Source organism: Carex rostrata, chromosome 29, assembly GCF_964058835.1.
Source record: "Carex rostrata chromosome 29, lpCarRost1.2, whole genome shotgun sequence".
Classification (NCBI taxonomy): domain Eukaryota; kingdom Viridiplantae; phylum Streptophyta; class Magnoliopsida; order Poales; family Cyperaceae; genus Carex; species Carex rostrata.
In genome coordinates, this window is record NC_135946.1 from 3371354 (window position 1) to 3397183 (window position 25830).

The following is a 25830-nucleotide window of genomic DNA, read 5'->3' on the forward strand; positions in this document are numbered from 1 at the left end:
TATCAGAGCAAGTTACTCGAATTAAGACACACTTAATTGGAGATTAGATCAACTTGACAAATGGCACCTTATAGATCCGTGAAAGAACCCCTAATTTTTGGTACTACTACCAAAAATTTCATGCATTGGAAGAAAACCATGATTAATTACTTGAATATCCTTGAGGTATGGTATGTGGTTGAAAAAGGGTATACACCAACATACTCAAGTGTAGCTACCGATAGTTCAACCGATGCCAAAATTGAGACCGTTGATTCCAAACAAACCAAGAAAGACAATGACCTAGCAACCAATGCCATATTCAATTTGGTTAGTGAATCGGTAGCCTGACTCTTTGGTAGTGCATCAAGTGCGAAAGAAATGTGGGATGCTCTTGTAAATCGGTATGAAGGCAATACCCAAATCAAACGAACCAAAATAACCGGTTTAGAAGCAAAATTTGAAACCTTTAAGGTTGAAGATGGTGAAAGCATTGAGGATATGTATAATAGACTTATGCATATCCAAAATGAGTTTACCGAATTGGGAGAACCACTTTCTAACAATAAACTTGTAGGAAAGCTATTGAGGGTGATGCTCATGAGGGATAAATGGTCCGGGTTGGTGAGTGCTCTAGAGGCAATCCAAGGCACACATGACACATTCACACCGGATGACCTCTATGCTCATTTTAGGAGTTTTGAAGAAAAACTTCGACAATCCGGTGATTTGAAGCAAAGCTCAAAGTCCAAAACCGTAGCTTTTTCGGCACAAAACCGAAACTTTCCAAGCTCGTCAAACACCCGTCTTTCAAATGATCAATTTATCAACAAAATTGATCATGAAACATCCAAGGATGCCCTTCTCTTATCCAAAATGTTTCAAGGAATGCTTGACTTTGAAAGAAAATACAACAAAGAACGAGAAGAGAAGAACAAAAGGCTAATGTGTTTCGCTTGCCATAGAGAGGGGCATTCCATTCAAACATGCTTCAAGCTATTTCCACAATTGAAGAACACGGATGGGGAAGCACAACAAGATCGAAAACCAAGACAAAAGTATGATGGGTACAAGAAGAAGAAAGCCAAAGCTATGCAAGCTTTGTTCTCGGATAGTGAGACGGAACAATCCGATACGGAATCGGAGAATGAAGAGGAGATCAACCTTGCATTGATGGAAAGTGTAGATGAAGGTCCCTCGAAAATTGACATAGACTCAATTATAGCTAGCAAAAACATCACCGATGAAACAACCATCAACTTTCTCATGGAGCTTGTTAAATCAAGGAATGCCAAGGAGAGAGATGATGGAGTCAACACCTCAACAAACTTCGCTAGTGAGGTACACTCAACACTTAGTCTTGATGGTTATGAGACCGAACTTGAATGTATAAATGAAGGTGGTGAAGAATATAGTGGTGAAATTGATATTGAAAATTGCATAATCACAAATGAGACCAACAATGATTTGTGTACCAATAGATTAGACACCAATGATGCAAGCACTTTCAAAAATGAAATTCTAACGCATGATGATCATGAATCTAGGTTGAAATCACTCCTTGATGAGTCCAATAGAACCTTGGTTGAGAAGGAAGGTATCATTCAAAAATTAATTGCTAAAAATGACATGTTAGAACTTGAAAATAAAAAGGTAAAAGCATCACACTTAGGTGAAATAGGCATTTTAAAAGTTAAAGTTCAAACCTTAGAAACCGAAATTCGGGCATTGAGATCTCCTAGTGAATTATCAAAAGTCACTAGTCTAGATCCCTATTATGTGAGCAAGTTGATACACGATCAATCCTATTATAAAAATGATAGAGTTGGTCTTGGATTTGAGAAGGGTAAATCCTCACTTAAATCTAATCACATGCAAGGCCCTAAAGGAAAAGGGGAACATTCTCAAACTTCAAGTATTCCAAATGCCAAACTAAAGTTTAATTGTGAACAATATTCAACTTATCAATTTTTTACTAAAAAGGGTTTAACTCCTTTGAACAAGGAGTCATCTAAATTGAAGTCTTCTCATGTTTCAAATGCTAAACAAGATCAAAAGTCACCAAATTATGCATTTAGGTATAAGTACAATAAAAGAATATCTAAGAACAAAAATGCTTCTAAAGATAGTGATAGGAACACTCTTAATCCAAAAGGGTCAAACAAAACATATTTTAAAGGACCCGATGGATGGTTTTATGAATTCAAAAATAAAATTGCTTTACAAAACCAAACTCAAAGAAATGGTTTAGCTAGAGATGTTCCCCAACATCACAATAGATTTGATTCTAATAAAACCAAGAGCATTGCATCTAAAGTTGCAAATAGGTCACATTGTAGTCATAAGAGGAGTTTGCATGAAGTGAAGTACCAACCCATTCTCAAACAAGGCTCTACTACTCAAAAGCAATCAACTACAATATGCAACTATTGTTGCAAACTTGGCCACACTTCCTTAGAATGTAGCTTTAGGAATGTAAACAACAAACATAATGTTGTTTGGGTTCCTAAAGCTATACTAGCTTAGGTTCACACTTAATCTCCCCTAAAAAGAATTATAATTGCCAAACATAAAGGGGGAGATTAAAAACAAGGTATATGTTAGTTACTAACTCAATAATAACTAATATATACTTTGTAGGTATGTTTGATTTCATCTCAAAAGGAAAGTGCTTGGATCATTGATAGTGGATACTCACACCATATGACCGGTGACAAATCTAATTTCAAACTCTTAGAACCATATGATGGAGGTACGGTTACCTTTGGAAATAATCAAAGAAAGAGCTCTATTATTGGTATAGGCTCAATTGGTAACCAACACTTGACCATATCTAATGTATATCTTGTTGATGGATTAGATTATAACTTACTTAGTGTGAGTAAGCTATGTGATTCGGGATATTATACCAAATTTGATACTAATGCTTGTCACATAGTTAGGTCTTCGGATGATGCTCTAATTTATTCGGGTAAACGAAAGAAAAATGTTTATTACTTATATTTTACTCACTTTGATTCCGGTGAAACATGCCTAAGTGTCATATCTAATGGATCATGGTTATGGCATCGTAGATTAGGTCATGTTTCAATTGATACCATTAGGAAATTGGTGAAATTAGATCTTGTGCGTGGTTTACCAACACATAAACTAGAACTTGACGGATTATGTGAGGCATGTGTTCAAGGTAAACAAACCAAAAGTAGCTTTAAATCCAAGGATATGGTTTCAACCGATCAACCTTTGCAATTATTACATATGGACTTATTTGGACCAATAAGTGTACCAAGTTTAGCAAAGAAGAAATATGCATATGTAATTGTAGATGACTATAGTCGCTTTACTTGGGTTTTGTTCCTACAACACAAGGATGAAGCAATTAGCAACTTCATTGAATTTTGCAAACGTGTTGAAAATGAAAAGGGATCAAAAATCATTAGGATTAGAAGCGACCATGGGGGGGAATTTGAAAATGCAAAATTTGACCAACTATGCCCTAAAAGGGGATATAAACATGAGTATTCGGCTCCTCGCACACCTCAACAAAATGGGGTGGTTGAGAGAAAGAACCGAACCTTAGTTGAGCTTGCCCGAACCATGCTAAATGATTACTCCTTACCCAAACACTTGTGGGCCGAGGCGGTAAATACGGCATGCTACGTGGTAAATCGCGTAAGCATAAGGACCATATTGAATAAAACACCATATGAGCTATGGAAAGGGTACAAGCCTAAGATATCTCATTTTAAAGTATTTGGTTCAAAATGCTTTGTTCTTGATGAATCTCCCAAAGTAACCAAATTTGATTCTAAATCAATTGAGGGAATGTTTGTAGGATACTCAAACTCAAGTAAAGCCTATAGAATTTACATTCTATCTCAAAGAATCGTAATTGAATCCGTACATGTTAAATTTGATGAAAATGCTAATCAAAAGATCGAGAAAGGTATTGAAATTGTAGGTGTTGAAGTGCCAATTCTCGATCAAGATGAAGTTGAGACAAGAACCGACATAATTGAGAATCAACCCGAGCAAACTCAACCCGAAATGGATACAATCAAAAATATTGAGACAGATCAACAAATTGAAGATGAAACCAATAAGGAGATGGATCCAATAGTTGAAGGAATGCAAACCGAAGAGATACAACCTACAAGAATTGAGTACCAAATCTCTCAAGACCTAAGGGAAGTACCATCTCATCCTCTTTCTAATGTTATTGGTGATCCTAGGGAAAGAGTTAAAACAAGATCCAAATTAACTCAAATGATAGGTCATTGTGCGTTTGTATCTCATATCGAACCTAAAAATTTCAAAGATGCAAATGTAGATCCTAATTGGATTTGTGCCATGCAAGAAGAACTTGCTCAATTTGAAAGGAACAAAGTTTGGGAACTCGTACCTAAGCCAAATGATAGAATGATTATTGGAACCAAATGGGTCTTTAGAAATAAAAAGGATGAAGATGGAAATGTAATTCGCAACAAAGCTAGGTTGGTAGCTCAAGGGTACAAACAACAAGAAGGTATTGACTTTGAAGAAACCTTTGCACCCGTAGCTCGTCTTGAATCCATTAGAATGCTTTTAGCATATGCCTCAAACAAAAATTTCAAATTATTTCAAATGGATGTTAAAAGTGCATTTTTGAATGGATTCATAGATGAGGAGGTGTATGTCAATCAACCTCAAGGCTTTGTTGATCCAACATTTCCTAATCATGTGTATAGACTCACCAAAGCACTCTATGGACTCAAACAAGCCCCTAGGGCATGGTATGGTAGATTAAGTTCCTTTCTAATTGACAATGAATTCATTAGAGGCAAAAATGATACAACTCTTTTCACCAAGAAGAGAGATGGATCACTTTTGGTGGTGCAAATTTATGTAGATGATATAATTTTTGGTTCACCTAATGCGGCACTTGCCGAGGAATTTTCTTCTCTTATGTGTAGTGAATTCGAGATGAGCATGATGGGTGAATTGAATTTCTTCTTGGGACTCCAAATCAAGCAACTCATGGATGACACCTTCGTTAGTCAAACCAAGTATGCGAAGGAGTTGATCAAGAAATTTGGAATGACCGAAAGCAATACAAGCAAGACACCAATGGCTACGAATGCAAATCTTGACTCGAATCCAAATGGCACATCGGTGGACATCACTCAATACCGAGCTATGATAGGTAGCCTACTCTATTTAACTGCTAGTAGACCCGATATAATGTTTGCGGTATGTCTATGTGCTAGGTATCAAGCAAATCCCAAAGAATTGCACTTGAAAGCCGTTAAAAGAATTCTTAAATATGTCAAGGGTAGTTTAAATTTTGGATTATGGTATGGCAAACAATCGGATTTAGACTTGATAGGATATGCCGATGTCGATTTTGCCGGAGACCGTATGGATAGAAAAAGCACAAGTGGTACATGCCAATTTCTTGGTGGTTCACTTGTATCTTGGTCAAGTCGCAAACAAACCTCGGTTGCCCTTTCCACAACGGAAGCCGAGTATGTAGCGGCCGGTAGTTGTTGCACACAAATTCTTTGGATGATTCAATCCCTAAATGATTATGAAATTCGCTTCCGCAACGTACCAATTATGTGTGATAATACTAGTGCCATTATGATATCCAAAAATCCGGTTCTTCATTCTAGAACCAAGCACATAGAGATAAGGCATCATTTTATTAGGGATCATATAGAAAAAGGTGAAATTGAGCTCATACATATCGATACCAAAGAACAAATTGCCGATATATTCACAAAACCCCTAAATACTCAACAACACAATGAATTGAGATTTAAATTAGGCATGCTTGTACTTAGAGAATAAACATATTCATAACTCATTTCAAAATAAACCTTTGCAATCAAAATAATTCATTCAATGAGTGTTTTACAGAAATAAAACGTTATAACGTTTTTGAAAACGTTGGTAACGTTTTAGGAAACTTCAAAAAAAGTCCGAAAGGAGAATTAAAACGTTGGACAAACGTTATAAAAACGTCATAACGTTTGACAAACGTCACAATATTTTTACAAACGTTGCAACGCTTGTCTGACAAGGGGCTAACATTGTAAAAGTTCCATTCAAAACGTTGGTAACGTTTGTAAAGCGTTATAACGGTTACCTGACAAGGGACCAAAACTGCAAAAATTACCTGTGAAAACGTTGGTAACGCTTTGTGAGATTTCAAAAGTCCGAAAGGAGAATTAAAACGTTGGACAAACGTTACAAAAACGTCATAACGTTTTAATTAAAAACCATGTATTTTTAACAAACGTTGGTAACGTTTATAAATCGTTGGTAACGGTTTATAGCGAAAAGGTGTTATATTGGTTCTAAACCCGTCCCTTCCTCTTACCTTCTTCATTCTCTCTTCATTTCTTCTCCTTCTTCCTCTATTCCGCCTCTTTCTCTCTCTCTCTCTCTCTCTCTACCCATTCTAGTCATTTTCTTCACCAAATCAAGAGATTCTTCTTGATTTCTCTTCTCCTCTCTTCTCTCTACTCTATTCACCTCTCCAAATCTCATTTCTCTCTCTCTATCTCTCTCTCTCTCAAAACCCTAGCCAAAACCCTAGGCGCAAATCCGGCAATCCGACCGTTAGATTGACGATCCGTCTTCACCACTGCACTTCTACGATCCTCCTCTTCTCGGTTTAGCGCTTTACTTCTTAATCGGTAAACTTTCTCTCTAAACCTAATCTAATGGCTCCAAAGAAAGATGCGGTGGCTAAGGGTAGTAAGAAAAGACGTATGGAATCGGAAACTGGTCAAGGAAGTGGGGTGAATCTAGAACCAAATTGGACCATTCACCGGTCAAATAGATACCTATTCCGGGATATTGTGGCCTATGAGAACTATGTGGGTTCTTTCATGAATAGGAAGATAACCGAATGCTACCGGTTTGACAAATCCGTAGTCACCTTCTCACAACCCGAGGATGACAAGGTAATTGCTTATGTGAATCATTGGGGTTGGGAACCTATTATGACATGTTTTGAACCCTACACTCAACTTCTTACCCGCACGTTTTATGCAAACATCAAAACTAGTGATGAACCATTCATGATTACCTCTTGGGTTGGCGGGAAAGAAATCGTGCTTTCTCTGAATAATGTGGCTCAATGGCTTGGGGTTGAGAATGACGGGGAGGAAACCTACCCCTTGAGGAGTTGGCATCTTTATGCCGATGGAACCTCAAATGATTATAAGAAATGGTTTGACCGAAATTACATATCCGGGTCTTCAATCTATGTTTCTCACCTTCCGTCTCTACATCGGTTGCTTTTTCTTTTCATCAACAACATCCTCATGCCCAAAGCCACAATCAAAACCAATCTTGAGTGGGGACCCATGTACTTTTTTCGTCATCTCATTCAAATGGATGGAAAAAGGATCAACATACCCTACTTCTTCCTTCGACACATTAATGGTGCATTTTCAACCACAAACCACTCTCTACCTTATGCCCATCTCATTCACAAAATCATCCGCCTCAACGATATCCAATTACCTGAAGATGCAGAAGTAACCTTCCCGACCAATTTGGTTGACCACTTGACAAGGATCGGGTGGGTTTATGGTCATTCAGACTCGGGTCTGAGGCGCTACGAACCCGATGCAAGACCCATCAACCAATGGATAAACTATCAAGAGGCCCTACCCAATCAATATTGGGATCCGGAAGAAGAAGTGGCACCGGCTCAACCTCAACCACAACCTCAACCACAATACGTGCCACAAGCGGGTGAGTTTGTTCCTCCTCAAGGCCAAGAAGCGCAAATGATGTGGCTTTGTCAACAAATGTATGCTCAAAGTCTTGAGATTCAACGGAATCATCAAGCCACGCAAAAGAGGTTCGATAATTTGGAAAAGGGGCAAATGAGTATAAGGAAACAAATGCTAGCACATGCTCGAGCTCTCAATGTGCTTGATGAAGCACAATCCAGTCTCTCAAATCGCTTCATTAAGCAATATGGTCCCTCGGGAAGCCCGGCACGAGCACGTGAGAATCTGGTTGAGGAAGAGGATCTAGATGATGTGGAAGAGGAGCTTGAAGGTAATGGAGGCGAAGAAGTGCCCGACGCACCAAACGACCCCATGAATGACGAATAGACCGCACTAGTTTCAAAATTAAAAACTTGCTAATTTAAAATTGTGTGTTAATTGCATGAATTGTTTGTTGATTGCATGTTTAATTTTTATTGTTTGAATTGGTTCTAATTTAGTTGTATTAGTTGAATTGTTGCTTTGAAATGGTTTAAAATTGTTTTGAATTGTTAAATTGGTGAATTTCAACTAGTTTAATTTGTTTGAATTGCATGACTTGATTGAATTGTGTTATTTGGAATTTGGTGTGGATATGTATGAGATGTAGATGTTCTTAATTGTGATGTATGAATTGCTAACTTGTTAGGGGGTATATTGCAAAATTGCAAAATTGGTTGAATATGTCCAATTGGATATATTGGAGCCTTGACAAGTTGTATTAAATTGCTTGGATTGTATGAATCGAAATGTCTTATATGCATGGTTTATGCATATTGATATATATAAGTTGATATGGTGAATTGAAATTGAATTGTATTGCATGTTAAAGCTATGCCCTCAACTTTATTTTTTATTTTTTATTTTTTTTATTTTATTTTTTATTTTCTAAATTATTGTTGCTATATTACTAAATTAAGGGGGAGTGCATAGTTTGAGGGGGAGCACTTTAAATTAGTGCTAATTTTTCACCCTTTCGTCGATTTCCAAATGGGGGAGAAATTGGTACAAATGGATTGAAATGCAAAATCAAAATTGGATTAACTAATCTTTGAAAATTTTCGATTTATGCACTTACTCACATTGTATGTTTTTGCAAATCGCCAAAAGGGGGAGATTGTTGTTCGTACAATAATCTTTTACGTCTATTTGACTAATTTGCAAAAACATACAATTATTGAATTTTACGATTTCTTCTATTTTTGAGAATATGTAGGTCCAAGAAGAGTAAGAACTGCTGTATAATATGCTTGGACTGAAGAAATCGGGAAGACTTTTATCAAGAATACTAATTGTAAAATCAAAAGCTTGGTAAAGTATATATGAGGTTGATTAAATTGAGATAAAACGTTATGAACGTTTTATAATGATCAGAAGCTTCAAAAGAATCAAGTTATAACGTTATAACGATTATACAACCGTTGTAACATTTTTACAAACGTTATAACGGTTCACAAACGTTGTAACGTTTAACAGATACAGAACAACTGAAGAACTGCTGTTCAGTTCAAGTTATAACGTTATAACGATTATAGAACCGTTGTAACGTTTTACAAACGTTATAACGGTTCACAAACGTTGTAACGTTTAACAGATACAGAACAACTAAAGAACTGCTGTTCAGTACAAACTATAAACGGTGTAACGTTTATAAATCGTTATAACATTTTGGAAACGTTGTAACGATTATAAAACGTTATGTAACGTTTTACTAAGCTGTCAGAGAATTAAAACCCTAAAACGCATTTGAATAAAACGTTAGTAACGTTTTACAAAACGTTGGTAACGTTTTACAAAACGTTGGTAACGTTTTATATCAAACAGCTCATTTGAATAAAACGTTGGTAACGTTTTACAAAACGTTGGTAACGTTTTATATCAAACAGCTCATTTTTGAGCTGCCACTATAAATAGACTGAGGGGATCACTTTTCAAACCACCTCAGCCGACCCTAATTAATTCAAAAGTGATTTTCTGAGAGCTTAGCATACTCCATTGTTGTGAGAGCCTAAAACTTCAAAATCTCTCAAGCAACCTCAAACCTACTTCACTAATCTTGATATAGATTAGGTTAGAGTGATCTATTGAGTGTTTCTCTTATGTTTCTAGACAATCGAGACCTTGTTCTCACCTTTTTGAGTTGGCCGTTTGATTTCCCACTTGGTGTGTAAGGGCTCAACGGTTCACAAGTTGTAATCCTTTCGTATTGGGTAATAGGAAGGCGCACCTCACAAGGTTGCGAAGCCCCGGAGACGTAGGCCTTTGTTTTGCCGAACTCCGTTATCACCCCGCGTGTCAAATTTCTCTAAACTCATCTCTTTACTTTCAATTGCAATTTAATTTCAGTTTTTGAGCAATTAAAGGTGCCCCTAAGTGCAACAAGTCCATCTCTCTCTCTCTCTTTTGAAAAATACTTGGTAGAGGCTACCAAGCTCTCTCTCTCTCTCTATAGACACTTATTATAATATAACTTTACGCTTATGAAATTGATTTCAAAGAAATTTATTTAACCTTTTTATAAATAAACCCTTAAGTTTTCTAAATTGATAAATAAATCCAAAATTATTTAAAAAAATATATATTAAATTTTCGGATGTTACAAAATTACTTGATCTAATAATTATAGACTATTCAAATGTAGCGATTTTATATCAATTTTTTAAAAATACTAAAAAAAGATTTAAAAAATTAAAAAAATTGGTTTTGGTAACATTTTCATATAAATATTATGTTTAACGGTTCAGGTTGACTAGCTAGTTGAACTTTAAAAATGAAATAAAATTTTATAGCACGATTTGATCCATAATATATGCATATTACTGTAACTTCACTTGAGATTCAAAACCATTTTAATTTGTCAATATGTCCAAAAATATCAATAGAGATTCAGAACCAGCTATCAGTAACATTTTAATTTGTCAATCAAACAATTGATTGGATAATTATCTTGAAAGTGATTTAAACATGTATAGGTTGAACATTTGGTCCCCTGAATCTTTATCATTTCAAATTTTACAAGTTTAAATTGTAAATTGCATCATTTTAGTGATTTAAAATTCCATGTGCCTTATACTCCAACGAAGTGAATCCGGATCCTCTGGAGTAACTCAAATTAATCTTGATAATCTGATTATAATCCAGATCAATTTAGCCTTAGGTGAAATATACAAGGTCTTTTTAATATTCGTGTCAAGGAAGATCTAACGGTCTGAATCTAAATTCCAAATTTACGAGTGTCAAAGGGTACGATACGGGTAGGGTGGAAGCATTTTCATACTCATACCCATTAAGAATGACCTTACCTATACTCTATTCTTACCCATTAAGAATTGACCTTACCCTACTCTACTCTTACCTGTTAAAATTATCGGGTAACGAAACGGTAACGGATGAATAACGAATAATACTAGTATAATAATTAGTTTTATTATATTTTTACAAATAGAACATCAAACTCATTTATTTCACACATATATATGCAATGACATTATTAATAAAAATAAATGGACAATTAATTTTAACTAAATTATATTTTTTACAAAATGAGAGAATTCAAAAACAATAATATATCTTCCAACAAATTATAATTATTTAATTAAAGAATAAAATATGTAAATAAAAATAATATGTTCAATATTTTTATTACAACAAAAACAATACACTGTTGATAACAAAAGTACTCGCTAATTATTGCTCAAACATTATTATATTATTATATTTTATATAATTACCCTACCCTATAGGTACGAAATAGCCTTTACCCGTACCCTTACCCATTTAGCTAATGAAAAAAAATCCTTACTCAGACCCATATCCAATAAGCTAATGAAAAAAAAGAAATCTTACTTAGCCTTATCGAATACGATATGGATCGGGTAAATGATTAAAAGGGTATCATTGACACCCCTATCCAAATTTGAGTTACTTCAATTGGTATGAATTCCAATGAAGTTGGCTAACTATCAAAAGTTTATTACTACAACATATCTACTTTTGGGTGTTATGGACTTGAGGACCATCCGATCCGCTTTAAAATCTGTGCATGTGTACAAAAATTAATTCGAGAACTCATAAATATTAAAGAGCAGTGCACGGATTTTAAAGTTGATCAGATGGTCCTAGGATAGGGGTGTAAACGGAGTGGATAATGCTGATACCATATCCATGTCTATCTTTCAATGATTGGATATGAATACAGATACGGATAGTGAACAGATATCAAAATTTAAAACCAAATTAAACGGATATGAATACGAAACGAATAATAATGAATACGAATTTAAATATAGATACGAACGAATAATTATCGAATAATTGAATCATATGAACTTTAGGATAGATACAAAAATCATTGGATGTAGATTTTTGTTGTTCTATATTTCAATCTAGTTTATACTATTTAAGTAATTATATGATTTTTCATTTAATGCAAAGTTTGCACTGCAAATACCAAACGGGCAAATGAGAAAAGCAAATTTAAAGCCGATAAAGCAAGGCCCATTTTAAGATCGATGATTTGGGCCTGGAATAACCCACTCGATTAACAATTTATATTTGTATATGCATTATGTATGACAGGTTCACTTCAGTCTGAGAATTGCGCACATTTAGCCCACAATCCTTTGCGCACATTTAATCTGAGAATTGCGCACATTTAAAAATATGTAAAATTTGATCTCTAGTTTCTTTTTAAATGAAGATCATGTTTAACTGCTCGAACTTTATAAATAGAGATTTGAATATATAGCTCACTTCGATCCGTAAAATGCAAATTGCCATAACCTCACTAAAAAAAAAAAAGAATATAAAAAATGATTCATAATTTTAATAGAAATAAAATCTTAAGGATATTGGAAATTTATAGTTTTGATATATGCACCTAGTCGTACGATGAACTCTTAATTTTTGTACAACCAGGAGAAGTGTCTTGACAATCGGGCCCCACACGTCAGTATCCAGCTTTGAAAATCCGTACAGTAATTTGGAGCGATCCCATCTTCTGAAGTAACTCAATTTTGAGATTAGATCCAGATCGTCTGATCAGAACCTGGGCCGATCCGATTCAACTTGGAACGCACAGGGTTCCTTTAATATTCGTGCTGAACATATCTGGCCGTCCAGATTCTTCAAATTCCCAAATTTGGGTTATTTGAGTAAATATATTAACAGAGCAAATTTAGCTTCAAGCAGAGCATAGAACCTATGCAGCGTTCCTTTGATTCATAGTCCGTCCGCTGCGTGAAGACAAAACTCCTCTGTTAAATTATTTACCCGCTATTTACGATTTCCATCATCTGAGATAACTCATATTTTGCGTGACTTATTGGAAAATCTCAACCGTTCAAATACGCTCTGCACGAATCTCGATGATAAAATAAGTCCCTTGCGCTATCCCCGAATAGGCACCGGTCGGTCTATCAAAAAATGAGATATCTCAGAGGATCCGCACTCGTGAATTCATATCCTCTGCATTAACTCAAAAGGGAATCTTTTGAGTTAATGGAATATTGACCATCCGATATACTTTAAGATTCGTGTAGAATAAATCCGCACTAATATTAAAGGACCCCCTATATCATAAGCAGTGGTCGGATTGGCTCCGTTTAAGATCAGACGATTGAGATTCATTAACTTTTGAGTTAATACAGAGGATATGCATTCCGCACTCGTTTAGGATCCGAATTCGTTTTAATAAAATGCAAGAAATCTCTCAGCCGCCTTCTCTTCTAAACCCTTCCACCTCCACCTCCGCCACCAACAACCAAAAACCGGACCGGACACCTCCAGTCGGAATGGGGAAGCTCCTAAACGGTGCCGACAAAGAGGTGCTAGTAGACATTGTGAGGTTCACACAAAAGCAAAATTTGAAAGGAGCCGAAGGAGGTTGGAAGGATTATTTGGCGCGCCATGACAAGAAATTGGGAAGTACCGTTGGTGACCCTGCTAGAAAACCCAAGGATTTCTTACTTGCCTTTCTCCTTACCTTCCCTGCAAATTTTGTAAAGGTAACTTTTATACATGTCTTGTTTTTGAAGGTGGGTTTAAGGTTTAATGCTTAGATTAAGCTTAGTTTTAAGGTATTTTCTGAATCTAAGTGTTTTTCAGGTAATTTTTGGTTTGCTGGTAATTTCTGGTATTTACTGGTATTTCTGGGTATCTATGCTTAGATTAATCTTAGTTTTAGGTTATTTTCTATTGACTTTTAGTTTAATGAATTACCTATGGGATTGAAATAAAAATAAAAAGTTGGGTTTTCTTAAATAAGTAGCCCCCGAGAAGTTGTTTGTCATGATTCCAAATTTTTAGAAAAATTTATAGTTGTTAAGATGGTATCCTTCAATTGGTGAAAAGAAATCTTTATTGGGTGTCTGATGAATCTTTTTTGTATGGTTTATTTATTTTATTTTTTTGTAGTATTTTGTGAAGATGATAAAAAGATATAATGACTGTAAAATGTTTCTGCACTTTAACAAGTCGCACAATTTGGAGCCTCCCCAGATGGTAACAATTTATATTTTGATAGTTATTTGTATTTCCTTGATCTGTGTCTACCTTAGGTTCAGCCAAAAGCACCCAGTATTGCATAGCCTGGTACTGGTACTGCTACATATTAAAAGCGGTACATATAAAACCAAACAATTAGGTGACGTATGGGTTTATAGCAAAACTGGTACTGGTACTGGTACTGGTACATCTAGGACCAAATTTTGAGGTGACATATGGGTTTATAGCAAAACTACAAGGACAATTTCTCTTTGTAACTAGAAGTGTGAGGTCTCTCTTTTTTTTTTTTTAATTTAGATTTAGCTAAAAGTGCTATATTTAAGACTTATATTTTTGAATGAAAATTTACTTTGTAAATGTAGAGGTTGGTCCGTTTAACAGCAGAGCACCCAGATTACACAAGGAATTATGTATTTCCATCCTATAAGGAGGTTCCTCTCTCTCTCTCTCTCTCTCTATTTATTTGTTCGTTGGCTTTTGATTTCAATTTTCATTTTTTGTATAGAATCCAGAAAAAATGTTAATTTTTGTTGCTAATAAATGTATTTCCTTTGTATGTGTATGTGTAGGGGTGGGAATTCATAACACTGGAAAAACTACCTGAAAAAATGGACTCAAAATCCATGATTGCTATTCATTGTGAAACAGTACTTTGTACAGACGGTACCGAAGAACTGGTACGGGTTTGTGCTGTTGACCAAAAATTGGAGGTTTGTCGTTTTATTTAACTAGCAATCATTTTTAATATTGTTTATACATGGTTCAAAATTCTTAATCTGACTGTTATTTTTGTAGGTCATAATGGATAGACTAGTAAACCCTAGTAAATCAGTTAAAAACTACAGAACATCCATTACTGGTATTTCTGCTGAAAACTTGGATGGAGTTACATGCTCCTTAAGTAATGTACAGGTATACACTATTTGTTTTTCTTAGTAAAATTTTTGTTGTAATTGTTAGTACCAGATTCTTCTTCTCCAAACCAGAAGATAAAACTATCCATTGAGCATAAAGTACCCATTTTACCCTTTTTTAAAAAAAAAATTAAAAATATGTAGCCTGTTTAAGAAAAATTTCAATCTTGTAATTAGTCGGTTTCGGAGGGCAAATGATTCATTTGTCTTCTTTTGTGAGTTTTTGAAATTTGCAAGGGTTTATATGATATTATGAAGTTTAGAGGGGAAATATGTAATTTCAAAGTTTTTCAGGGGTATATATGAAATTTGCCCAAACTATTTAATAAAGTCCAGAACAAAGGGAAGATACAGTGATCAAGTTGAGCTTTGTCTGGTACTAAGTGGTGATATTATTTTGTTTTTGTTCATCACAAGGTAAATATACCTTGTATTTTTTTTTCCTTTTTTTTAATTTGTTGTTACTCCTGCTCAGAAATCCTTGAAAAAGATTTTGAAGAAGGGCCCCGTTTTAATCGGGCATGGACTATTCAATGATTTGAAAGGTAATAATTGCAACAATTTACTGTAACATTTATACTGAATTTATTTCATATGTGCCATGCCTTATTGCTTTACTCTGTAGATTGTGTGACCTTTCCTTTTCTTTATTGTTCTTTTACTTTTTGGAGCAAGATACAGGTTTCTGTAATATTTGCTGCTAATACCTTAGATGTTTTGAGAAAATTGTAATGATGGGATAGTTGAACTGTCTAATGGGAAATTTCTTCATTAAATGTGATAAATTTGACCTCAAAATTGAACCCATTGATGAAGTAATCCAATTGGTTAATATGAAAATTCAAGGTGAATTTAGCTTATTTTGTTCTTGATTAAAATATCTTTTTATTGATTTAATGCAGCTTTGAAAATCGATTATTCATTGGTAGTTGACACAGCTAGCATTTTTAGTTACGCTAATTTAGCAACCGGATGCACCCCTTTGTTGAACAAGTTAGGCTTGGTACGTATCAGTTCCCATCCTTCTCTCTTTTGCAAAATTGCAAAATAACCCTTCTATTATCTTAATTCTTAATACCAGACATCTCTGGGTAGGCAGTTCTGGATGGTCAAAAAGCAGTGATTTTATACCTATCTAAAAAAAATTTCCAAAAAATTTTAAATTTGGTCTCCATGCACATTTTAATATGGAGATCAGCTCTTCTATTATCTTATTCTTAATACCAGACTTCTTTTGCTCATTTCTTTTTTTATATTCTCTGGTAGGTGGTTTTGGGAGAAGTGATAGCACGCAACTGTTTAGAAGAAGCAAAAGCCGCAATGAGACTTGTTCATGCTAAACTAGAACATGGTTTTGATCATCCCATTAACATTTCATCTGATTCTACAAGTGACCACTCAAAAGTCTCGGTACTGTTCTCTTATAACTGTGATAGAACTTGTTCATGCTCTTACCAACTGGTAACAAAAGTATTCATGCATGAGTGAGGCTATGGTACTATGCATAGTGCGGGTTTTGCCATACTATGGATCAATATCTCCGTTTTTAAAGTCCAAACAATTGATCTGAGCCGTTCAACATAATCACCATATAATTTTGTACATGTAAATCAAAGTTCACAATTTTTAGAATTTTCATAGTATATTTTTAGATAGGTAGAAAATCACTTGATCTAAAGATTTAAGACCATTCAAAAGTAATGATTTTCTACATATCTTAAAAATAGTAAAACAATTATAAAAATTATAAAATTTAATATTCAAGTACATTTTCAATGGAGATCTTGTTGAACAGTTCAGATCGACTCTTTGGATTTTGAAAACAGAGATTAATTTCTACTATGCTAGCTTGTTGAACAGTTCAGATCGCATAGTACCATAGCCTCATTCTTCATGCATTATTATTTAATTTTTCTTTTGTTTTTTGAGAATCTTCACCAATGCTCTTAATAAATACTCAGGCATTGCCTGACTTGAGCTCTAAGGACCTACTTGTACATCGTGTACCAGTTTCCGTGCCTTACCTAGAGTTAACTCGCATATTTCCAGGAACTCCTGAAATTCATGTAAGTTTTTATTGCTATTATAATAACTACTCTCTTCCAACAAACCAAGTAGTTGATTGTTTCTTAACTTGTTTTTAACTCTAGCCTTTTACTTTGTCAGGACCGTATAAAAGTAAAAGGTGATTTGTATTCTACATTTGTGAAATTTAAAAATTCAAAAGAAGCAGATGGTGCATATGAAGCATTAAATGGCATGATCTCCCAGGTACGGAAATATATTATTTTGGTTATGATTTATGCTATATATATATAAATATATATATATACTTATTCAGCACACCTGTTTTATTTCTTTTTCTTTTTTTGAAAAAAGGATAATTTTGGAAGGCAGCAAAAGGTAGTTGTATTCAGACGGGAGAATGGAGAGGTTGTGAAAGTCTCAGTAGGTAAATTGGTGACAAAAAGGCTACGGGAGGATGCAAATGGAGTTGAAGAAGAGAGAAAAGATAATTCAAAGAAGCTTAAAATTTCTCATGATCCCTGCTTATCTGAAAAGGAGGTTAAAAGAATTTTTCTTTTCAATTGTAATTACTTCTTATATTCACATTATTGCAAATAATAGCCTCCTGTTTCTAATAGCAAAGCAAGTTTGAACTATTTGATGCCCATCTGTTAGAATAAGTTAGGGTTATGGGGTTTCATTTGTTTAATTTAGTGATGTTTACCTCTGGATGTTCTTTGCAAACATCCCAAAAAAGATATTAGGTTTGGTGAAATTTTCTCAACTTATATTGCAAAAGGGAGAATTATATCTATTTTTATATTGAAGATACTGTAAATGTCAATTGACTTTTACTTAAATCCATTTTTTTTATATATTTTATCAATACCAGGCCCTGGCGGAGATTGTAAGGAAGACCCAAAGGCGAGGTCTAGCGGGTAGCAAAGGAAATTGGAAAGAATTTCTGACAAGTCATGATAAAAAACTTGGTAGTAGCCTCTCTGACCCCGCAAAAAGAGACGAGAAAACTCTTACAGCTTTTCTCAGTACCTTTTCTTCCCATCTCCAAAAGGTATTTTTCATCTATAATTCTGATAATTTAATACATGCTACCTCTTACAGCTTATTTCCTTGTCATGTGCTTGTATAGTATTTTGATAAAATGAGGAAAAGACACACTCAGCTTGTGGCTTTAGAGCAGCATATCAGCAAATTTCCGGAATCAGAGTCCTCTGAACTGGTAAGTAAATTGTATCTTAGTACCAGAACCGACTGTTATGTATGACCAGTACTGTTATGCTCCCTCTTTCCGGAATTTTTTTATCTAACTCTATTTGATTCTAAATTTCATTTAGAATTAATAAGCCATATTAGGGACAGGAACAGTGTTCCCTATTTTTTTTTTCTTTTGACATCAGCAATCTTACAAAAAAAAAAATAAGGGGAATTACATGTATGCCCCTAACTTTTGAAACTACATATTTCCCCATCTATAGTTCATAACATCATACTTCGAAATATCATAATAAAAAATATGATATTATGATTTTAGAGGAGGAAATACGTAATGTTGAAAGTTTTGAGTATACATAGGCACATCTGGTGCATGTAGGTGTTAGATCAGTAAATTTTTCTTTTTTTTTTCTCTGGTCTATGCTGGCATCAGAGAAAAATAGGAGGAATAGCAATGTCCTGGTCCTTCCTAATTTCTAATGTAGGTTGATTATTCCTACAAATGGAATTGTGAAATGAAAATTTATTAAATTAATGAATTTCGCCCTAACCATACCTGTTGCATTTCAGTTGGGTTGGGTCAATCCATGTATGAAGTTCGGTCAAAATGAGAATCTGTTCAAATAAAATATGGCATGATTTAGATTTCTATATGTTTATTGAAAAAACTATCTTTTAAATAAGCAGAAGTTAGCCCGTTTGACAGCAGAGTACCCAGATTATAGAAGAAATTATGACTTCCCGTCTTATAATGAGGTTTCTTCTGTTGCTCTCTCATTTTGTATCTTTTCCTTCCCAAAAAATGTGCTATTTATTAATTCATAAATTCTTATTATGTAATACCAGCAATTCTTATTTCCTTAGGATTGGAAGGTGATGAAAGTAGGTTCAGTATCTAATATAATAGAATCAAAATCCATTGTTGCTATTGATTGTGAGATGGTTCTTTGTGAAGATGGTACTGAAGCACCGGTACGAGTTTGTGCTGTAGACCAAAATTTGATGGTATGAACCTCTCTCTCTCTCTCTCTTTCTTACTATACATTGATCATTTATCTATCTGCGGTTAAAAATTTAGAAGGAGATTTTGTTTTTTTATAGGTACTGATAGATAAATATATATGTCCTGGTAAGCCGGTTAAAGACTACCGAACACACATAACAGGTATATCAGCCGAAGATTTGGATGGAGTAACATGCACATTAGCTAAAATACAGGTATGAATTTGCCATTGTTTACATTTTATATGGTTATCTTAAGCATTTAACATTACTGTATATTTTGTTGATCATAATTGGTACTTTTTTTTTTGCTCAGAAATCATTTAGAAAGATCTTGAAGAAGGGGACTATATTAATAGGCCATAGTTTGTTTTTTGATTTACGAGGTAAAAATAAACAAATTGCTTTAACTCTGACATATCTATTATATTTCAATTAAGTAGTGTTGGCTCTGACAATTCATTATTGGGTCACTTCATGCAGCTCTGAAAATCGATTATCCACTGGTAATTGACACGACATGTATATTTAAACATGCTGATTTACCACCTGGAGTATCTCCTTCTTTGAATAATTTGTGCAAGGTACATATTTCAAACCCCCCCCCCCCCCCCCCCCCCGCCCCCCCCCTCTCGGCAAGTTGTGACTGTTCCAATTTGGGTTTAAAATTATTGTTTAAGATTAACTGTTCTAAAATGGTAGAGTTGGTTGGCTATGTGATAAAGTTGCGATGAGGTATTTTGGGAATATGGAAAGCATAATAATCAGTTTTTCATTCCGTTTGTGTTGGTATTGTTATAATTTGGCAGGCTGTGTTGAGTAGAGCAGTGAGAGAAGAAGGTGAAACACATGACTGCTTAAATGATGCAAAAGCAACAATGGAAATTGTTCTTGCAAAACTGAAACACGGTTTCAACCAACCAATTAAAGTTTCCTATGTAAGTTACAGTATTTTTACTACAAGGGAATTTCATTTATACCCCTCAAAAACCTTGAAATTACGTATTTCCCATCTAAAATTTCAAAAACTCACAAACTTACCCAATTTATTGACTTTTTTTATTAAAGCTCATTTTAAATTTACAAAGTACCCATTTTACCCTTTATTAAAAGAATAAAAAAATATGTAACCATGTTTAAGAGAAATGTTTTGTCCTTCACTATAGTCTTTGTATGTTAAGCCTTTATGTGAGACCTGTTTGTGTTGATACTCTGGCATGTATTAAACATGCCATGAAATAAGATAAATCACATAATGAGCAAATTTCATGAAATGAGATAATACCTGATATCTGACAAAACAATTTTTAACCTGATATGATGTGATAATCAGGTGTCTGAATCTGACTTGGCCAAGCTTAAGGTGCATAAGGTACCAGTAAAGGTATCTTGTGAAGAATTGAGTAGATTACTACCAGGGAAACCAAATGTTGATGTAAGTAGTTCACTTCCCTTTGTCTTAATTAATCTCTCTTTAACATTTTGTTTGAAATGCAATTGTGTAAAATTCATTTCTGCATTTGATTTCTTTCCTTTTCTTGCTAATTAAATTAACAGAAGGATGTACGAGTAAGTGGTAGTGGTAATGTATATGCTACATTAGTAGAATTTAGAAATGCAAAGGAAGCAGAGAAGGCTTTTGAAGATTTAGATGGAGATTTAAACCAGGTACTATTATAGTTCTATCATGGACTCACCTATATTATTAGGGTTTAATTGGGGGTGTTAATGGTACCTGTTTATCCGTTTACCTGACCCGTATCATATTCGATTAGATGGGTTAGGGTAAAATTTCTTTTGTTAACATAATGGGTAAGGGTACACATACAGACTATTTTGTACCAGCTACCATGTACGGTAATTATTAAAAATGAAATTATATATACTTATATGGGGATGACCCATATATATCTATTTAAAGGCACCCTTTTATCCGTTTACTCGACCCATAATGGGTAAGGCTCAAGTTACTTTTTTCGCTAACATAATGGATAAGGGTATGAAAATGCTTCCACGTGACCCATTTTGTACCCATTAACATCCCTAGGTTTAACTTGTACTGATTTCTGGTATGGCATCTGTCAAGTGGATACCTATTTATCTCCCTTACATTTTTGTCGGTGAAGAAATTTACTCTACATATTTAAAATAGGATTTATGTGGAAGATTGCAAAAACGAGTTTCGTTGAGGCTTGGAAATGGTGAGATGGTGACCTTTAATATACGCAAAATGTCACATAACTAATCGAGTTAAAGGTTTCCACCTGTCACAAACGGCTGCACCGATAACTTAAAAAGACCGCAAATTTCATTCAGGAGAAGATGAGATCTTTAATTTGTAAAAGAAACACAGGTTACTCATGGAATAGTTGTGTTTTGGATTTAAAAGCAGTAGTTTTGTGAAGAAATTTTGTTAGGAATCATTGTTGTATCCTTATTTGTTTAATGTTGAATCTGTAAAGGACGAGATTACTTATTTTTTTATATATTTATTTTGAAAGAAACCCAATATTGTTTTTTTTATATATATCCTCCATAAATTAAAAAATTCCAAACATGCCCTTTATTTATTTATTTTTAAATTCCCCCACCCATCAGAATTCCTGACTGTTGTTATGGAATTCTAATGGTTCTGGGTTTATAAACCGCTAGGAATCCTGATGGTTTGCTAGAAAAACGGCTGTTAGGCGGGAACCGAAATGAGTTTGGGTTTGAATTTAATTTGAATGGTTGAAACATTGTGCATATGAGAAAAAAAAATTCACTCAAAGTGAATTTTTTTTTTTCCCACAGAAACAGTAACAAGTCCTGTGTAGACATGTTTTTCTTTTCAACCCAAACAGAAGAGAAAAGAGTGAGTGGAAGCATTTTCCTAGCAATCCGCCTGGATTTCTGGAATTTTTTAATTTATGGAGGATATAAAAAAAAAAAAAAAAATCGGTGCTCTGCTCACTTGATCTTTTTGGTGTTGAACAAATTGACAAGTGAGGTAAACATTTGGTACAACAAATCAATATTCTTTGAATAATCATTAGTTTTACTTTATTAGATGGAATCTTGAGTCAAATATTTCTTGGCCAATTATTAGAAGGTAGAACTAGTTGTTGTTACGTCTAATTATTAAAGAAAAAGTAATATATTTGTTGAAACTTCCTAGTTTTACTTATTAGTTAAAAAATTTCTTTGTTGATACTTAAATTGGAAAGATGGAACTCCATCTCCATGTCAACTATGTATCTAAATTTGTTTTTTAATACATGAGTTCAACATATTAGTATACAATTTAAGTATTTTTGTTGCCATTTACTTTATTTAATTACAGTAAATTTGGTAAAATATCACATGCCTGGAGTCTTTAGACCCTTAATCAACAATTTATGATACATTAGAGAAACTAACGAGGCCATCTTTTGTAAATCATAAAAAATAATTAAAAAATTTGAAAAATGATAAAAATCGGTATTCTATATTTTATTATATAACAAATTTATTGAGATATTTAGATTGATATTCCTAATATGAAATATTAAAATTTGACCTGTAAGCACTTCGATCGAAAAGCATTTTAGCCAAATTATATATATATATATATATATATATATATATAGAGAGAGAGAGAGAGAGAGAGAGAGAGAGAGAGATGGGCTATGGTGCATTGCAATGCATGGAGGGGTTTGTGCATTGTACCATAAATCTAAAATTCAAAATCCAAATGACCGATCCAAACCGTTCATCTTGTTCTCCATATTAATATGTGCTCGGAGACCAAATTTTACATTTTTCTGAATTTTTTTACTATTTATTAAGTATTTTACAAAATTGTTGATCCAATTGTAACTTAACAAAACAGTAAAATCAGCAGCCACCGTTGGATCAACAATTTTGTAAAATACTTAATAAATAGTAAAAAACATTTAGAAAAATGTAAAATTTGGTCTCCAAGCATATATTAATATGGAGAACAAGATGAATGGTTTGGATCGGCCATTTGGATTTTGAATTTTAGATTTATGGTCCAATGCACAAACCCCTCCATGCATTGCAATGCACCATAGCCCATATATATATATATAGATAATGGTTAAGATCAAACTGGTAGTTCAAAGTCTGTGGAGCTATCAATTTGGTTTTTATATTTTCAAAGTCCAATTTAAACCGTTCAACAAGATTTATAAATTATGAAGATCAAATTTTTTTTTTTTTATTTTTAAATTTTTTTTTTTTTTATTAAATATTTTATAAAACTGTCATTTTCGGAACCACTTAAAAATAACAGTACCAATTAATAATTGTTATATATAAATCTAAATATGATAAGACAACTGTAATGTCATGTTAGGTAAAAGGTACGACATGATAGACAAAAAATGACAAACAGGAATAAAAACAAAAATGACCGCATGCAGGTGCCACAGAGAATCCGGAGTCAAAAGGTTGCATGGATCCTAAGCTAAGGTCTAAATTATAAGAGATAGCTGTCTCAAATTTTTGCATGAGAGGTGAGCGGTGCAATTATAAAATTAATATATTATGGATTGATGGTGTCATCCATTGACTACTAACCACGTTTTCATTCACTTGCCACCTGTTTTGCATATTGTGTGCACACTTCTAACGCGTAGCACCGACGCTTTTTCTTTTGTTTTTGTTCTCATTTTTTGTTTTAAAAATCAGAAGGAAACATATCAAAAGAAAATAGTTGAAATTGAAATATGAGCATTTGACTATACAAGTTAATTTAATTTTAAACATATAATTATTCATAGTTGAAATACACATTATTAAAATTTAAATATTTCACTATACAAATTTAAATCAGGAGCGGATGTGTCTTGGATTTTGAATTTTTATAAATAATTATAGGTCTGGATAGACTTTGTTCTCCCCGAAATTTTTTTATCCTTTTCTGAAATTTTGATTTGTAATTTGGATTAAATTATGGATTAAAATACCTACTATCTGATTAGTTAATGGGTTTGAACTCAATTAATTAATTAAATCTGATTCGCTATTTTTGTGCCCCTAACGAAAATCCTAAGTATTCAATTAGCTAATGAGTTTGAACTCAATTAACTACTTAAATAAGATTTGCTATTTTTGTACCTCTCTGACAAAATCCCGAGTATTCGATTAGCAAATGAATTTAAATCCAGTTAACTATTTATATCTGATTCGTTATTTTTGAGCTGCCTGACGAAAATTTTAAATCCGTCTCTAAATTTAAACAACAACAACAACAAAAAAAAAAATCAGGTTTAAGTATCAGACAATATAAATTTAAGCATCTAGGAATAGAGTTACAACAATAAAAAAAAAATATTAATAGTTGTTACTTGTCATTGTCCTGTGTCATTATCCTACCTTTTGCATGGTTAAAGAAAACGAAAGGTGTCAGAATCTTTCAAACAATCTAGTATTTTTCTAATAAATTTAGGCATTAAGTCAGAAAAATAACTATTCATCAGCAATCAATTTGCTCTTAATTGGAATTAAATGAACTTAAATGTGGTCTAGGCATTAAATAATTATAATATGTATGTGTTTAAAGTTTGGACCGATTCAAAATTATTTACTCTTTCATCTAACAAAAAAAAAATAGAGTTTTAATTTCTTTAAGATAAATGACTGATCAAATCAAATTGACTTAAATTTAATACGTACTTTAATCTAAATAACCGATAACGAATCCAGCTAATACGGCATCAGTATCATTTCAGCCTATATAACACTAACTCCTAAACTTATCGAATTGACTTCAAATGGTGAATCCAAATCGTTCAAACCGATATACTTTATTATAAGTTATGTGTTTACAATTTACATACAAGATTTATAATTTTTGGAATTCATTTAGTATCAAGTCAAAGTCAAATATGAGAGTTTTTATGTTAATATTAATTCATTCATTTTCAATGTTTTTGACCGCTTGACTTGATATTAAAATAGTTCGAATTTTTTTTTTTTTTTTTTGCATGTAAACACATCACACAAAAAATAAATCAATTTGAACGGTTTAAATTTGTCTTTTAAAACCTATCTAATAAGTTTTGGTGTTAGTGTCATATAACACTAATATTATACTAGTCGGAATTATGCTAATTTTTTTATAATACCATTATGTGAAGAAAATATTCCATGAATTTCTTTAATTGATAGTTTGTTTTAAAACTTGCATTCTTTTGTGCTTCAAAAAACATCATTAAATGCTTTGTTAGAGAATTTAACATGGCTTCAACTTGGCTTAGTCTGAATTCTTGAACCAACTCTTAAACCATCCATCACCTCTTACTCAAGGAAACGATATAAACAACAAAAAAGAACAATTCTTTTCTTGTCTTCTAGCGGTGCTTCAATTCGGATTCGGTTTGCCTTCAAATCCAATTGCAAATATTAATCTGTTAAAAATTAAAATCATCTTATGA

General features: G+C 33.5%; 1 protein-coding gene across 7 annotated transcripts; it reads left to right on the forward strand.

Annotated features, from left to right (window-relative positions):
* The first annotated feature begins 13427 nt into the window (after positions 1-13427).
* LOC144546362 (small RNA degrading nuclease 1-like) lies at positions 13428-21930 on the forward strand. 7 transcript variants are annotated; one of them, XM_078294902.1, is made up of 22 exons: positions 13428-13753; positions 14163-14249; positions 14615-14683; positions 14822-14962; positions 15048-15164; positions 15642-15711; positions 16069-16169; positions 16433-16576; positions 17128-17232; positions 17333-17437; positions 17546-17731; positions 18066-18245; positions 18324-18413; positions 19094-19162; positions 19271-19411; positions 19508-19624; positions 19725-19794; positions 19892-19992; positions 20218-20346; positions 20742-20843; positions 20966-21076; positions 21561-21930. In XM_078294902.1, the coding sequence occupies exons 1-22, from the start codon at positions 13445-13447 to the stop codon at positions 21651-21653; spliced, it is 2637 nt and encodes an 878-aa protein (XP_078151028.1). In that variant the 5' UTR covers positions 13428-13444; the 3' UTR covers positions 21654-21930. The 7 variants fall into 7 exon arrangements, 6 of the variants coding, with proteins under 6 accessions (XP_078151028.1, XP_078151031.1, XP_078151030.1 ...); XR_013508752.1 differs by lacking the exon at positions 19892-19992; XM_078294905.1 differs by lacking the exon at positions 20966-21076.
* The last annotated feature ends 3900 nt before the right edge of the window (positions 21931-25830 follow it).